This window comes from Carettochelys insculpta, chromosome 2, assembly GCF_033958435.1.
Source record: "Carettochelys insculpta isolate YL-2023 chromosome 2, ASM3395843v1, whole genome shotgun sequence".
Classification (NCBI taxonomy): Eukaryota; Metazoa; Chordata; order Testudines; family Carettochelyidae; genus Carettochelys; species Carettochelys insculpta.
In genome coordinates, this window is record NC_134138.1 from 40,512,187 (window position 1) to 40,530,562 (window position 18,376).

The 18,376-nt window shown below is 41.4% G+C and overlaps 1 protein-coding gene across 23 annotated transcripts in view; it reads right to left on the reverse strand.

Annotated features, from left to right (window-relative positions):
* Positions 1-18,376, reverse strand: part of RIMS2 (regulating synaptic membrane exocytosis 2) — a 724,335-nt gene that overhangs the window by 549,079 nt on the left and 156,880 nt on the right. For all 23 annotated transcript variants that reach the window (XM_074986776.1, XM_074986775.1, XM_074986795.1 and 20 more), the window contains one exon: positions 1,290-1,600. In XM_074986776.1, coding sequence (XP_074842877.1) covers positions 1,290-1,600 — 311 coding nt within the window. The remainder of the gene's footprint in view (positions 1-1,289; positions 1,601-18,376) is intronic.

The window sequence follows — 18,376 nt, forward strand, 5'->3', positions numbered from 1 at the left end:
GTTTCCCAGAAACTGGGATAGTACTGAACCTTTTTCCTACACTACATTATTAATGGATTTCAGCAATAAACGTGACTGATATTGATTAATTGCTCTCTTGAATATATTTCATAATGAACTAAGTTTAGTCAAGCAATTGACCATACAATTTATCAGCAATTTGGGTACTGATGCTCTTAATGGGAACAGATGGAGTTCAAGAACAGAGCATGATATTCTGTTGATCTATTTTATTTTGAACTGTGTATATTTCCATTATAACTGCAGTAGAGTTTTAGAATTGTCATCATTATAATACTAGAGCAGAGACATGATTCCATTTGCTAGGCATAATTAAGAAAAAATAGAAATAGAATATTATTTTTTCTCACATTGTGCCTGCTGCTCTTTAGCAAGTTCAACTGCCAACTTCAGTATTGTGCAGCTTAGAGACAGTGAATATAATTAAGGAGCACTTGTAGCTACTCAGCACTGAATCTGTCAACTGAAATCAGAGCAAAGGGCAGCAGGCATAATAGGTGAGCAAAAAGATCTGGTTAACTATATTCAATTTTTCTTTTCAACCAGGGCAGAAAATAGGAATTAGAATTTGGTGAGGTGGGTGGAAGGAAAGTTGTAACGATAATAACTTAACACATAATTGTAGTTTCAGCCTGAGATAAGTGACACTAAGAAGAAAGGGATAAAATGGTTATTTAATTAACAAAGGGAACTGAGGTTTAAACCCGAGGTTGGAAAATGTGAGGAAGATGCAGTGCTGATGTCATCACTCAAAAGGTATTACAAACTTGTATTTAAAATATAGCAGAAATTAGGCAACGTAGCACTCTGGCAATCTGAATGACCACTAACTTCCAGAACAACACACCTTGTCATGCCTTATATTTTTAACTATTGGCAGTAATAAATAGAATTATGCCACAAGTTTAGTGACCACAAAGAATTGTGGACTACATATTTTATAGCAAAAGTAGAAAGAGTGTTCTGTAATGGGGAAATTACCTAAGCACAACATACACTTTCAGCATCACATTTTCAAGTGTCTTAAGACATTAACATTTTTGCCTAATACCATTTTGGAGAAGGAGAAGATGGAGAAGAAAACATTCTGTCTGCACATTTCTGAACCAAATGAAAGGCTCCTCAGCTGCTTTCCAATTACAACTGCTTAAAAGAACAATCTGAAACATATGCATAATTATAAGGTGCAAATCTCACAGAGGATTTGCAGAAAAAGGTCAACCTCAACAAACTCTCTTGTCAGAATAAAGATAAAACCTTTTCCTTACCGGTCTGAAGTTGTGTCACTTGCACCCTGGTGCTTCATTCCTGAGCCATTTTTAATAGAGTCTTGTCTTGTGAGTGGTTGAGATCTGTTTTTGTCCAAAACTGGTGTGGATATGTCACCTGAGGGTCCTTGGTACTGGGACTGCTCCTGCAGCTTTGCTTTTTTCTCCTGAGGGGGTTCCTCATTCCGGAGCCCTCTACTATGTTTTTGATCAGGCTGCTGTGGTGTGTTTGATCCACTATTGTAGAACCAGGCTCCTGATTTTGTGAGGATTTCTTGTTGTTTTCGGCACAAGTTACATACCCACATTACCTATGTATAGATTTAAATGAAAAACATGTTAGTTTTGTGAAAAATATAGAAATCAAAAAAAAGTTTTCATTAAACATGTGACATTGGTCTGCTAGCTCTGAAGGTATGAAAAAAGAGTAAAGGTTGAACCTCTCTAATAAGCAACTCTCTTGTCTGGCAAACTCTGTAATCCACCATGATTTTAGTCATCTGGACAACCACTTATCATGGGTGTGGCCAAGTTTTCCATGATCCCATAACATTTGTTTACAGCCATTAGCCCTGGCTCTCAGTGTTCTGTTTTGTTATTTAGTTATAATTTACTCCTAAATGTCTGGTAAGAGCCCAATGAGCAGTGGAAGTGTTGATAACATGCTAGAAAATATTGACCTTTCATCATCCAGCAAATTCGCTCATGCAGCACCACTCAGGTCCCCAGGGGGCCAGATAAGAGAGGTTAAACCTGTATAACTTCACATTTCTTACAATAAATTTACAGACAAGTGAATAATAAGCACAAAAAATATCTAGCCAAATGCAGAAAGAAAAGGATTTTCAGTAAAATGCAAACCAAGAAAATATTTTTGCTTCCATTCTTACTTTTTCATTTGCAGTAATTGGAAAGCTGGTAGATGGATTTGAAAATGTGGAAATAGAGGAGAAATGATAATTACTAAGAGATAAGGCTAAAGTGATGGAAGCAATAAGAGGAGGTAAAAATGTAAGAAATTGATTAAAGAATAACCAGGGTGAAGACCTTTAGATAATGGCATAGACAGCACACTTATTAAGTATGTGGATGATACTAAGCTGGGAAGGGTTGCAAGTGCTTTACACGATAGGGTCATAATTCAATATGATCTATACAAACTGGAGAAATGGTCAAGAAAATAGAATGAAATTCAAGAAGGACAAATGCAAAGTATTCCAGTTAGGAAAAAACAGTCAGTTTCACGTATACAAAATGGCAAATGACTGTCTTGGAAGGACTACTGCAGAAAAGGATCTAAGTGTCATATTAGACCACAAATTAAATATCAGTCAACAGCGTGACACTATTGCAAAAATAGCAGTCATCATTCTGGGATGCATTAACAGGAGTGTCATAAGCAAAGACATGAGAACTAACTTTTCCACTCTACTTTGGGCAGATCAGACCTCACCCGGAGAATTGTGTCCAGGTCTGGGCACCACGCTTCAGGAAAGACGTGGAGAAATTGGAGAAGGTCCAGAGAAGAGCAACAAAGATTATTAAAGGTCTAGAAAACATGATCTTTGAGGGACAAGTGAAAGAATTGGGTTGTTTAGTTTAGCAAAAAGAGGACTGAGGGGATATGATGACAGGTTTCCAATAGCTAAAAACGGTGTTACACAAAGGAAAAATTATTCTCCTTAACCTCTGACGATAGGACAAGAAGTAATGGGCTTAAATTGCAGCAAGGGAGGTTTAGGTTGGCCATTAGGAAAAACTTTCTCTCTGTCAGGATGGGTAAGCGTTGGAATAAATTGCCCAGAGAGGTTGTGGAATCTCCATCATTGGAGATATTTAAGAGCAGGCTATATAAACATCTGTCAGTGATAATCTAGCTGGTGCTTTGTCCTGCTGTGAATCCAGGGGACTAGATTTGACGACCTCTTGAGGTCCCTTCCAGTTCTAGAATTCTGATTATGGGATTCTATGATCATATCTTTAGCTGGTGCAGATAAACATAATTCTACTGACTTCAACTTTGATACACCAATTTCACCAGCTTAGCGTCTGGACCCCTCTGTTTAATTCAGGGTTAAATGCCTTGATTTTTAGGCTGCTGCAAATAAAACTGACTCAATAAATATAAAGGTAAAAAGTCAAAATTTATGGGAGTGATTTTAACAATGACATGAAAACCTTATTTAACTTACTTTATATTAATAACTGATTATTCAAAAATGAATTATGTAACTATTACATATTTTGTACTTAACTGTTTTATTGTCATAAAATGTGCTTGCTCACAGGGTTTTGAGAATGTACTTGATTACACTAGTGCAGGTCATTTTCAGAACTAAGTAATTTGGAACTTGATTATGTATCTAATCTCATCACAGTACAAAGCAAACAATGTAAGCCTATATGCCTGAAGAGGTCCAAGGAGTAATATTTTATAAACTCATTATAATAAAACAATACATCTATTTCAGGATTTAAACAATTAACTTGTATTGTACTCATTCACTAATCTCGTCTTTTAATCTCTTTTCACATCTCAATTTATTTCCTTTTGTACGCTTTCCTCTACTATTTACGAGCTATATGTTGACATTTTTATACATCACATATAAGCTACATCTACATTAGAGAGTTTTGTTGACAAAACCCCTGGATCATCCACAGTAAAAATTCCTTCTGTCTACACACGATTGCAATTGAAGGTGGGGAGGAGGGAATTAAAATGTTCCTGGTTCTTGAAATTCATTTTCCACCAAGCAATATCTATAATGTCTTTTGCTGCCTTCTGCACAGGCAGGGTTGCCACTTAATATAACACTAAACTCTTCATATACATGACACTGTAATTAAAGACCCAAACCTACAGACATCACTCAAGCACAGAAGTCATTGGAAGCTTTGAATGAATAAACCACTGTTGTATTAGATCCCTAAAAGTCTACTTACAGTATTTTCCTGGTATGGTTAGAAATTTCAAATGTCACTATAACCAAGCAGCAGAAGATGAACCATTCAGCATGTAAATCCATAGTCCCCAGTAAGAGGGGAATTTCAGGATGTCAAGCATTTTCACCTTTGGAATAGAGCAATGTGGCCTAGTAGTCAGTCCTTCTAACATAAGATGATTGGAGAGTCCCTCCCCTCACCCACGAGTTCTCAACTGTGCTCATGGATTAGCCAGAGTGGGGTGTCAGTGAGAAATATACCAAATTCCTTCCCTCATAGCCCTTTGTGATTTAATGAGCTCTCTCTGCAGTAACCCCTTTCTCTACTGCACTGTGTGTAGCTGAAAGCCAGGCTCAGCACATGGGCAGCACAGTTGCCAGTGCCACTAGACAGCTGAGGATACAGATATTATTATGATAATAGTTTGATCAATATCTTTTCCTTTCATTAAAGGCACTCCCCAATCTTAGAGGTAGGAATCTGTGGTATCCTGGTTTGTCATTTCATTTCCATCTCTAAAGTTTCGAATCTGGTTTTTATAAACTGACGCTGAGATTGGATCAGCTCCTTTGTTTCTGAACATACTCCAGGGAAGCAATCATAGTATATCCATCTTATTCTCAGCAAAATCAAACTAGATTCAAAGATATTTCACAATAGCTGTGTCTACACGTGCACGCTACTTCAAAGTAGTGGCACTAACTTCGAAATAGCGCCCGTCGCGGCTACACGCGTCGGGTGCTATTTCGAAGTTAACTTCGACGTTAGGCAGCGAGACGTCGAAGTTGCTAACCTCATGAGGGGATCGGAATAGCGCCCTACTTCGACGTTCAACATCGAAGTAGGGACCGTGTAGACGATCCGCGTCCCGCAACGTCGAAATTGTGGGGTCCTCCATGGCAGCCATCAGCTGGGGGGTTGAGAGACGCTGCCTCTCCAGCCTGTGCGGGGCTCTATGGTCACCGTGTGCAGCAGCCCTTAGCCCAGGGCTTCTGGCTGCTGCTGCTGCAGCGGGGGATTCATGCTGCATGCACAGGGTCTGCAACTTGTTGTCGGCTCTGTGTATCTTGTGCTGTTTAGTGCAAGTGTGTCTGGGAGGGGCCCTTTAAGGGAGCGGCTGGCTGTTGAGTCCGCCCTGTGACCTTGTCTGCAGCTGTGCCTGGCACCCTTATTTTGATGTCTGCTACTGTGGCGTGTAGACGTTCCCTCGCTGCGCCTATTCCGATGTGGTGCTGCACAACGTCGATGTTCAACATCGACGTTGCCAGCCCTGGAGGACGTGTAGACGTTATTCATCGAAATAGCCTATTTCGATGTCGCCACATCGAAATAGGCTACTTCGATGTAGGCTTCACGTGTAGACGTAGCCAATGTTTCTTACAGACGTCCACAACAAATGAATCAGCTCTGAATGAAATTAAGCTATTAATGTTAAAAACCCTATAAAACATGAAAATAAAGGAAATTGAAAACAAAAATCTGTATTACAATGTCCCATGCTAGAGTAAACTTTTCAATACAGCATGCCAAAATATAAGCCCTTGGTTTTCAGACTTTTTCCCTCGTTTTATAAAAATGCTAATGAACAATACCAGCGATAACGCTTATTATCAAATACATTCTATAATTTATTCATGTAGTGAAGTGCTTCTTGTGTTTAGATGTTCAGATTGTTAAGAAAAGCAGTTACAGTTTTCATGTAAGGTAACATTAAAAAAGCAATAAAATGTCACTGTCATATATGCAGACACTTTTAATGTACACAACGACATTAAGGCTTTGATTTAATAGAGAACAGAGTTCATTTTTTATCCTTAATTTTTAGTAGCATTCCTGTTACCAAAATATTTATTTCCAGTAGCACACACAATATGCTATGGCGCCCTATTTTGTTTTAAAACTAAGGAGGACTGATTCTCGCTTTGACAAAATCACTATCTAAAGAAAATGTGCAAACCATTTCCATTTTAACTCCTCTATCCATTGATTAACCACAACCTGGAAAAATATATACAAGAAAGCAACATGTGCCTATCTGTAACAACATGGAAGATTCAGGATTTGAATTATTTTTAAAACCACCATAGTGTCCATCTTAAATGGGAAGAAAACAAAATTCTGCTATCCAGAACCTCTAGCAATTCCTACTTTCTTAAATTATTAAAAATCATGCATTCTAAAATGTTGCTGGTATTTTTTGAAGCACACAAATGTAAATTAATTCACAGGAAAGGCTGAAGCACCATCTAGTGCCCCTAGTAGGTATTGCTAATGTTCCTGTTCTTTACTGATACGTCATAATTACCCTAATCAGATGACATTTCAGTATTAACTCTTGGGTTTTTTTTCAAAATAAATTTTATTTTTTTATATAAATATCTGTGTTTAGCCAAATACTGGTCAAAATTGAAGTTCAGCTATCAATTTACCTCAAATCCCCACCTTATTTTGACAGCATATAGTCTTAATCTATACAAAAAATAAATTTTAAACATAGGGGCATGGGTTTATTCCATCAACACTTAACTGACATAGTATAAGATTCTGACTACCAACACCGTGAAGGAATATTTGTTGCTTCTACCTCTTCATTTTCATCAAGCTTTTTGAATAAATAATTATATTACCTACCTGCACCGCAACTGTCTTAATATATTTGGGAAGACAAGCAGACTCCACAAAGACAGGAATATCAGTCTAATCAGCCAGTGTATGGAGACAGGCAATGAATACTTACTGAGAGGATAAGAGCGTCACATCTGTAGCAGTCTCACACATAGCTAGGCTAAGAAGTATGATCTATATACACTTTTTTATAACACAATTTACAACTTGACAGTATGTAAAGTAATTCTTTTTAATAGTGGAACAAAACTTTGAAAGTATATTTTAAAAGATCAAAGACATGCTGAGTTTCTCATTTGCCATATATTTATTTATAGCAGAAAATAGGTACCTAAATAAAAGTAAACTAAATTTAACAAAAGCTGTTTTGGATCTATTTAATCAGGATCACATTCTGCTTTTTATTCAATTGTAAGTCTTCATTGCAGTATCTAATCTATTCCTCTGTAATAATATACAACATGTTAAGAGTGGATTTCAGGACACAAAACTATGCTGAAACAGCATTAAGGTTCTTGGAGCAAAGTAAGTGCTGATTAATAGAATCCTGTCAATCCTTTGGGATCCCAGCTGCCAGAGCAGGTTGAAACATTAGTGTATTTATTGCTTATGCACCCAGGAGTTTCTCAGAATGTGGAAGTGTTTTTTAAACATTTTATTTCTTCCTCATTTCCACTCAGATAAAATGCTTCAAAACAGGAAAAATTGTCCTGAACCCTTATTGTGCTAGGTTTAGACTCTTAATTTTAATTAGATGAGTTTATAGTTGGCTGAACACCAACTTCACTAATCGGGCTTACTAACATCTGTCCTTTTTACCAGTTATTGGCTACGTCTACACGTGAAGCCAACATCGAAATAGCTTATTTCGATGTAGCAACATCGAAATAGGCTATTTCAATGAATAACGTCTACACGTCCTCCAGGGCTGGCAACGTCGATGTTCAACTTCGACGTTGCACGGCACCACATCGAAATAGGCGCTGCGGGGGAACGTCTACACGCCAAAGTAGCACACATCGAAATAAGGGTGCCAGGCACAGCTGCAGACAGGGTCACAGGGCGGACTCAACAGCAAGCCGCTCCCTTAAAGGACCCCTTCCAGACACACTTGCACTAAACAACACAAGATACACAGAGCCTACAACTGGTTGCAGACCCTATGCCTGCAGCATGGATCCCCAGCTGCCGCAGCAGCAGCCAGAAGCCCTGGGCTAAGGGCTGCTGCCCACGGTGACCATAGAGCCCCGCAGGGGCTCGAGAGAGAGCATCTCTCAACCCCTCAGCTGATGGCTGCCATGGCGGACCCCGCTATTTCGAAGTTGCGGGACGCGCAACGACTACACGGTCCCTACTTCGACGTTGAACGTCGAAGTAGGGCGCTATTCCTATCCCCTCATGGGGTTAACGACTTCGACGTCTCGCCGCCTAACGTCGAAGTTAACTTCGAAATAGCGCCCGGTGCATGTAGCCGTGACGGGCACTATTTCGAAGTTAGTGCCGCTACTTCGAAGTAGCGTGCACGTGTAGACACGGCTATTGATGCTAAAAGAGTCACTGCTATCTTGGAACAAAACAACAATTGAAGTCATCATGTGCAATATAGGTTTCTTTTAGGAGTTCTTCAATTTTTGTTTTGGGCACTGTAGGAAATTTGAGATATAAACTGCTGAAACAGAACTAGGACTCGGAAGCATGCGTCAGTTGCTTCAGGACAGTCTTTGGAAGATAAAAGAAACATCTCTTAGTAAACTAAGATTCTGTATATTGGCAAATTTTTGACATTGGACAAAGTGGCCATTTTTTACTTTTTTCCTACTGCAAATTGAGTCAACTTTACCACACTTCTCTCTGGCTCCAAACTGTGCTGCTCCTTCCCGTTTTTGTCTCTTTTCAAAACAGTAATAAGGGATTTCTGAGAGTGATTGGTTTAACTTCTGTTTCTGTCAGCAAAGTCAAACACAGAAAATGAGAGAACAAGCTATCTTTTTTGAGATGATGATTTTGCATAATCATCAGTTTCTTTCTAAGATACTGGAGCTTACAAGAGCTTGTCAGCAGCTTACCAGCAGCTCTGGACATTCTAATGTCAGTGATGCAAGACAGAGGTCATAAAGTGTTCAGCATTCTTTCTGTGGTACACAAGCATGTATATTAAGAAGTTCTTTGAATCAAAACAATATTCTTTAGGACTAACTAAGGGTATTTATTCCCATCCTAGCTGGTTGCCTAAGAGGTTAAAATACAGGCTTTCACCAGATTTCTGAGCAAAAATGTTTGTATTTTTATTGTCCTCAATTTTGGCTACTCTACCAGTTGAGACAACTAATTCCAGAATTTACCGTGGACAAAGTGCTGAAAAAAATCAATTACTGGGGAAACAAACATTACTTTTTAGTGGTGCTCTGTGAATAATGCCAACCAATAGCTTCTGACTGCTAAAATATCATACTAAAACATGTCAATAGTCATTATCCAGGCCTCAAAAGGCAACTGATAAAGATAACATCAGGTGGCAAGTCCACAACCAACTTTATCAAATACTGAATCAATGCCAGTTGTCTTTATTCCTTTCTGTCCATATACAGATGAAGTAAGCAAGGTTTGCCCTGGTACTAAGCCCAAGAAAGCGGCAGGAATGGATTAAATATATCCAACCTTCCTGAACAACTTTGGTCTGAAGGCAAGAAGGTGTCAGGCATATATTTTCAGCAACATCAACATCATAATCTTGATGGGGCTGGATATTGATAGTCTACCCTAGGGGATGTATGGCTCAAGGTGAGTCTGTGCTCACGAAAGCTCATGCTCAAAACTTTTCTGTTAGTCTATAAGGTGCCACAGGACCCTTCGTTGCTGGCTCAATTTAAGCTTCTTGGAGAAGAGATCTATCTTGATCCTTATAGAAGGTTTGGCTGCGGCCTCACTACCCCTCCCTTTAGGAAAGCACATGTAAATTATGGCCTTTCAAAAATGTAAACAGGGTGTAAAGATGAATATTCAGTGCCTTATTTGCATAATGGTGGACACTGGAAGAAGGGTGCTTTTGAAATTGGGGCACCCTTTCGAAGGAACCCCATCTACACAGCTATTTCTATTTTGAAGTCAGCACTTTCGATGGGCTGAGTGGCTGTCATTATGCGAATGAGGTGCTGAATATTCATATCAGCACCTCATTTGCATTTTTGAACAACCATAATTTACATGCCCCTTCCAAAAGGGAGGGCTAGTGTGATCACAACCATTGGGAGCAACCTAACAATCTTGTTCTGCATGGAGTTTTCGGGCTTCTTTGGCAGAATGCAAGAGTCCCTTGAACTATCAGTACACCTGGTGGTGGTGGAAGGCTAAGTCTGCAGCAACCAGTCCTGGGGAAAACACGGGTAAGACTGGGTGAAAGTAGGAATAAAAGTCACAGTTTACATAGAACAAGCACTATTAGTTTGTGGTGTCAATTGCATAGTTATATGCCGTGCCTTTTTTGTGAAAAGAGTTGCCAGTACTCAAACGGCTCCCCGCCTGCATCCAATCCCATGGCTGGGGCTGCTGAGGTGCCGGTACTCAGTACTGGCAAGTGCCGGCCAAAAAAAAAAAAAAAGCTCTGGTTATATGTGAATTCAGCATAGCACAGCATGGTGAAGCCAATTATCCTGGCAGTAACTCATAAAAAAAAGATTTGACTGACCTTCTCTGTTTGCCCTTATTCATCAGGTGATAAGGCAGATGAAGTCCAGGGCTCAATATCAAGGAGTGTGAGACATTCCCTTCAGAATTAGGAGACAAACTAAAGGAACTGGACCAATATACTGCCTATTGGCAACCTGTGTTACCAGAAGACATTTTCCAGGAAAAGCCAAAATGCCTCCCATAAAGTAGGAACAGTATGGAATCAAATAAAGTGCACCAACTTTGTTAGGAGACTAATGATGCCCCGAATTGCTGAGTGTCTTTGGGAGCACTGCAGTTCTATGACAAAGTCTATTGCTATAGTAGACCAAAGATGTGGAGGCCTGGGTAAAGGTTGGAGGAGACCTAGAGGTTTTGTTCATGGGTTCTCGGTATGGGTACAGATGTTGAAGAACCTTATATATCCTGATATAAACCCATACATCTGGCTACCAGCAGCTTCTTGAGACCAGATTCAAGATTGGCCAAAAAGGCCCATAAATGGCAAACTGTGACATAATTTCAATACCCGAAGCCCAGGCTGTCCCTCCAGAATCTAAATACACAAGGGAGGCCATCATGTAGTTCTGCAGTGTCCAATACATTCGCCACTCACTGCATGTGTTAAACAGGACACTGCCATGAGGCAATTCCAGCTCTGGAGCCACAAGCGGCTCCTGGAGTCTTTAAATGTAGCTCCTCCTAGAGCTGCATGCGGGGAGTGCCATCCACCTGCTCTGTGCATGTGCCCCACTTCTTGGTGGGAGAAGCACATGGCAGCAACAGTGGCCACCCTGGCAGTCCCAAAGGCAGCTCCAGCTGCTCTGGCAGAGCCTTGGGCCCTGGTGGCCCCAGCGGCAGTGGCCCTGGTGGCTCCTGCAGTGGTAAGGCTCATGAGTCACTGGCATTGATTTAGAATGGGGAGGGGCTGGAGGTGCCTGGCTCTGTGGGAGGGGAGGACATGTATTTAGAAGAGGGGCTGTGGTGAATATGGAGGCACAACAACCACAAGTGCAGTGATCTCTGAATCCCTATTGGACATCACTGATGTAGTTGGAACACATAGTAACCATTATAATTCAAAGTCTGATGGATCTAGAATGTAAAGGGAAGCAAAGAGCAAATGGAGCACATCATACTTCCACTGATCATGCTGTTGACAAAAGTGGATATACTGAGTACTGTGGACTGGACATCCACCTTCCTGTTTCTCAGGTCACAACACAGTTGAAATGAGTGAAGAAAGGGGACCTGTTGTTTAAGGCATTTAGCAGTTTGTAGATACTTCAGGTTCTTGTCATCTGTCAGAACTCAGATTGGGAAATCTAGCTTTTTCTAGGAGGTGGTACCACTCCCCAAAAACCACATGTTGAATAGTAACAAAGAGAAAACTGTGCTAGTCTATATACTATCAAAACAAAAAAGCAGTCAAGTAGCACTTTAAAGAGTAACAAAATAATTTATTAGGTGAGCTTTCGTGGGACAGACCCACTTCTTCAGACCATAGCCAGACCAACCTTGATTACCATTTTTGGTTCTCTGTGCCTTAAATATTGAGTCTGTTCTGGTATGACTATGGTCTGAAGAAGTGGGTCTCTCCCATGAAAGCTCACCTAATAAATTATTTTGTTACTCTTTAAAGTGCTACTTGACTGCTTTTTTGTTCCAAAAAACCCCATTTAGTGCTGGTATCTCCTTGTCCCAAACATAGTATTTTTTTTCTGCTGAAGTTAGCTTTCAACACGTTGAGATAATAGCAAACCAATGGCAAATTCTGAGGCATTACCCTCAGTTGTAAATGGTTTTGCAGGATCTTGATGAATTGGGATGCATGCTAAGGTGAATGCTCTATTCAACTGACTGTAGACCAATGGCGCCTCTGTGGATCAGGTGAACCTGGCTGCCCTTTTGCAAGTATAGCATTCCAGGTGCTAGTAGGCTAGAGCAGTGCTTCCCAAACGGTGTATGCCACAAAGGAGTTTTAAGTGTGCTGCAGAAATGTTGCTGTCATTATGAAAAATGTTACTTAGTCAAATAAATCTTTTATCAATTAATTAGACTCTTTGGGTCTCACTTTATGTTTTTCTCTGAGTGCTCTCAGAGGCTAAGTCTACACTAGAGGGTCCTGTCAGCAAAACTGGCATTTTGTCAACAAAATCCAGTGAGTGCCCAGATTCCCAAGGCGTTCTGTTGACAGTAAATCGACAGACCACAGCACTTCTGTCGACAGTCTTATCCCACTCCCCATGAGGCATAATGCCTCTGTTGACAAATCTGTCAATAGAAAGCCAGGCTGGACATTGCAGGAGACCCTCTGTAGACAGACAGGGCTTTCAGGGCACCAGGCAGCCTTGTCCGCTGTGCTTCGGGTTGGCCATTTTGTTGAGAGCGCGGACAGGCAGTCCAGCCATTCTCTGTTGACAAAGTGGATTGATCTGTCAACAGAAGTTTTTATCTTCCAAATCATTGTCATCTAGACATACCTATAGTGAGCCTCACCTTTGACAAGTCAAAATTTGCATTGTGGTGTAGCTTTGATGACATATTCATGTGTGATTGATGCTGGCTTGACTTGATTTCACAGCATTTGGCTTGATAAGAAAAGTTGATTTCACAGCATCTAGTTTGAAAGATTTATTTCAGAGCAAAATCAGAGGCTTACTTTTCTTCTTAAAAAAAGGTATTCTAATAATGTGTAAAACAACTGCTATAATGTATGTATTATTGGCTGTGAATATATAATTTGCACAAGAAATAGGGTTCTGTTTGGCTGATTGTGTGGGGCACCTCTGGTTCCTGAGCTGCACAGTCAGTGTATTGCTGAGAGTTGTACATGCATATCTGCAAGCAAAGGGAAAATACTGGCTTTAATGGCACTTGAAGTAATCACAATTGTATTCATTTGGTAGCTGTAATACATTGTATTTAATAAGTGTGCATGACAATTTGAAGTTTTTAATCTGTTCATTTTTGTTCCTTCTCTTAAATTCACATATTTTTACCTCTTTTAAACATTAACAATTCAATGTGTTTACATTTTGTGAGTTATTTGTTTAAATTTTTGAATCCCGTTTTCTTGAAGAAATTCACTGACAATGGACAAATTTTTGAAAAGAGATATTCCATCAGAAGTCCTGGTGTATTTGCAAAATAATGAATATGCAAAAAAAGAACAAGATGCAAAACAAAGAGTAACACGATAATCACTTAGCATTTAGATTCACCTGGTTTGGTGATCTTGCTGCTCCTCCACCTGTGTATCTTATTTGACAGGTCAAGCTATCAAATGAAGCCAGGTTTCCAAGCAAGCTGAAATGACATCTTTCCACAAAGCACCCAACTTGCCTCCAAAAGGACATCAATTACTTTATATGGTTGCAAGAACAAAATGCAAAACAAAGCTATCTCATGAGAACATCAGTGAAGGTATCAGATCATGCACAAGACGCCAGCTTTAAATGCTGCAAGATTGATTGCTAAAGCCAAAAAGCCTCACACTATTGCTGGAACTCTTATACTGCCAGCCTGCCAAGGAATTCTGTGCACTATGATAGGTCCAGAAGCAGCAAAGAAAGTAGCAAGAGTTCCACTTTCCATTAATACCATCAGCAGATGCGCTGAAGTCATATCAAAGGATATAGAAACAACACTGAAAAAAATCAAAGTGGTAGGATGAATCTACAGACTTTGACAGCTGTTCACAGCTAATGGCAGTTGTTTGGCTTGCTGAGAATCACAGCTTGAGAGACCATTACTTATTCTGCAAGGAACTTCCACAGAAAACCACGGGGGAGGAAATATTCAGAGTAACAGATGAATATTTCAAAATAAATGGAATTTCATGGAAGAATTGCAGAAGTGTATGCACAGATGGTGCAGCAGCAATGACAGGAAATGTAAAAGGCTTTATGTCCAAAGTAAAATGTAGAAGTCCAGAGGTTCAAATCACTCACCGATTTCTACATAAGAAGGCTCTCCTATAACTTGTCAGCTGAGCTGAGATCCACACTAAATGAAATTGTGAAAATGGTCAATTGCATCAAATCCAGACTGCTTCAGCCACACCTTTTTTCTATTTCATGTGAAAAAATGGGAGCAGAAGATCAATCCCTTCTCCTTTATACTGAAGTTCGCTGGCTTTCAAGAGGCTAAGTTCTGTCAACAGTTTATAAACTGAGAGAAGAACTGAAGCAATTTATGCACAGTAGGATCCAGCATGCAAATCTATGGCAGGACAAATACTGGCTGGGAAAACTGGCATGCTTGGCTGATGCATTTGAGCACCTAAATGAACTGAATCAGAAGCTGCAAAGATGCAATGAGAACATACTGACATTCACAGATAAGTTAAATAGTAACAGAGAGAAAGCCGTGCTAATCTATACACTATCAAAACAAAAAAGCAGTCCAGTAGCTCTTTAAAGACTAACACAATAATTTCTTAGGTGATGAGCTTTTGTAGGACAGACCCACTTCTTCAGACCATAGCCATACCAGAACAGACTCAATATTTAAGGCACAGAGAACCAAAAATAGTAATCAAGGTTGACAAAACAGAAAAATTATTATCAAGGTGAGCAAATCAGGGAGCAGAGGGGCAGAAGGGCGGGGGGAGTCAAGAATTAGATAAAGCAAAGTATGTAAAAGAACCCCTATAATGACCTAGAAAATTGCCATCCCAGTTCAAACCACGTGTTAATGTGTCGAATTTGAATATAAAAGAGAGTTCAGCACCCTCTCTTTCCAAATGGCTGTGAAAATTCCTTTTCAGTAAAACAGACTTTCAGGTCATTAACAGAATGGCCCACTCCATTAAAGTGCTGGCTGACAGGTTTGTAAATCAGGAGTGTTTTTATGTCTGTTTTATGCCCGTTAACTCTTTGTCTAAGAGAGTCTGAAGTCTGTCCAATATACAAAGTATGTGGGCATTGCTGGCACATGATGGCATATATGATGTTAGTTGAGGAACATGAGAATGTGCCCGTGATTCTGTGAATAACCTGATTAGGTCCAGTGATGGTATCTTCCAATCAGAACCTAAACTTTGTAGAAAAAAAGTAGGTCATGGTTCACTCCAGACGTTCAAGTGAGCTTCTAGCTCAGACCAAGATGAAAGGCTACTCCCACTTGAAGAGCAACAGTTGAAACTGATTCAGGACAAGCTCAGGCATTATTTCTGATCATCTGGAATGGAGCAGTTTGATTGGATGTGAAACCCTTTTGCACCATCTTCAGAAAAATCAACAAGTTTGTCTTTGAAGGAAAAGGAAGAATTTTTGGATGTCAGGAATGATTGCACCCTTGATTTAGTTAGATTCCATTGGATCAGTTTTGGCAACTAGTGTGAAATGAATATCCTTTGATTTCAAATCAAGCAATAATTGTTCTACTGCCATTTTCAACCCACCCACCTTTGTGAACTTTGTTGCTCTTCATTACTTTTAAAAATTAGACGAGATCATGTTTAAAAAGGGTGGATCAGGAGCTCTGTATAGTGCTTTCCAGCACTGAACCAAATATTGAACAGCTGTTTCATTAAAACAACCTCCCATTTCACTTTAAAATCAAAATTCTAGCTGAAAATGTGAATACCAATATTGTTTTAATTAATATTGTAATATATGTATGTTTCATTCTGAAATAAGAGTGGTTTCTTGCAATATTTTATGTTGACTATTTTTTTTAAGTTTTGGTGTGCCATGAAAAGTTTGGGATCTTAAAAGTATGCCCCAAGATGAAAAAGTTTGGGAAGCACTGAGCTAGAGAACCCTTTAAAAATTTGCCAGTAGTAGCTGCTATCACATGAAACCAGCTATCACTGAACTGCCAAGTACGTCCTTGTAAATATTGCTTCCAGCTTATGTGTCATAGTCAGATATTATGGCCACCTTTTCTAGGTCCACTGTGAGTCTTTCGCAAAAGCTGATATATCACAAGAATTTCACTGTGTCCACACAATAGTTATTTCAAAATAACTAACCTAGAGTCTACACAATGCAACCTCCATTTCAAAATAAATTCAAAAGAGCAGTCATCTTATTTCAAAATTGGTAAACCTCACTTCATGAGGAATAGTGCCTATTTCAAAATAGAAGCTCTTAAGACAGGGAATAGAGCCTATTTCACAATAACCCACAATTCATCCAATGGCTTTATTTTGATATAGGCTCTATGGCCATGTCTACACTACAGTGATCTTTCAAAAAATGATCTTCCAGAGGACTTTTGCTGAAAAATCTTCTTTTGAAAGATCACGTCCACACACCAAAACGTGGATTGAAAAACCAATACAGCCTCGGCCCCACTTGCACAAGCAAAGGCCAGGAAATGCTGCAGATGGGAATGCAGGGCTAGCAAGCCCTTCCAGGATCCCCAGCCAGCCAGTCCCTTAAAGGGCCCCTCTCAAACACCCATCCCTGCACATGCTGAGGAGTCCTGCCATGCTGCACACAGACAGCAGAACCTGTTCATGGTCCTGTGGCTCACAGCCAAGAGCCACGCACCGACAGAAGCTCTGGACCCACATGCTCACCCTGGTTGGGCTGCTGGCCACCACCACTGCAACCGCCCTTCACCTTCTCCACTGGCATAGACCTGTCCCTGGGGTCCCCAACCCCCACACACCATTCCCCCACACAACCTCTCATCCCATCCCCGCCCCAGTAAAAAGGGACACGGGGTGTTGAACAAAGACACTATTTACTAACAGAAAACAAAACTCTGCAAACATGAAAAATAACATAACTGTTTGCAAGGGGGTGAACTATACAAAAGGGAGAGGATTGAGACAGGGCATGGGGTCACCTGAACCTGGAGGGGGGCTTGGGGCAGGGGTGGGAGTCCTCAGTCTTCACAAGGGGGTGGGGGGCTCAAGTCATAGCGACCGCAGGAGTCCCTCCCACTCCAGGTGTGGGGACCCCATTGGTGCTAGGATGGGGCAGGGACCATGGGGAGGTAGGGGCATTGGGGGAGCAGTGGGTTCAACCTCGTGCTGTGGAAGGCAGGAGGTCAGGCAGCAACAGGGCAGCAAGCACAGCTAGGGTGCCCCCTTGGGAGATGGCAAGGGGGGCAGTGGGAGAGGCAGCAGTGACAGCTGGCTGGTCCCCCAGGACTCTGCAGATGTGGCAGCAGGCAAGCACTGCATCTCCCCATGCCTCCTGCCACCATGCCAGGTCGGTAAGGTCCAGGGCCAGCCACTCCTAGCACAGCTGGTACAGCTGCCGGAGGGAGGCCATGCAGGCCACGGCCTTCTTGATCCAGCCATGGCATCAGTCCCTCCCATGCACTGGTGGTTGGAGTGGCCTGGCCTTCTCGCCCAGCAGTGGTGGGCTCCCTGGCTCTGGGAGGTGGACAAAGCTCTCCCAGCCCTCAGATGTTGCACCTGTAAGGATGGAAGGGGTGAAAGAGGGGTCAGTCTCACAGCCCAGCTCCAAGAGCCATATACCCCACCCTCCGTAGGCAGCAGCCCCCACCACCAGGCCGAGGGACAGGAATGTCCCAGGAGCAGTGGCATGTGTGCCCGGCACAACAGACCCTGCTGCACATGGACTCCACTATCAACCCCCACACAACTCTCTGGGAAACAGGCTAGTGGACAGTTGGGGGCATGTGGTCACAGAGGGGTCCCCGCATGGGTGGTGGGTGAGCCAAGCACAGCCTGGCCTTTTCCAACCCACTCCCCACCCCCATGCGTGGGGCATTGTCCATGAGGGCGAATGCTAAATGTCACCTGCAGGCATGCCCTTGTGCCAGGGGTGCACTCTTTGGTGGGGCATCCAGGGTCAGGCCATCGCCCATGTGGCTGGTCCGCTTCCAGCCATGGCAGGGGTGGGCATACATACCCGCCCACC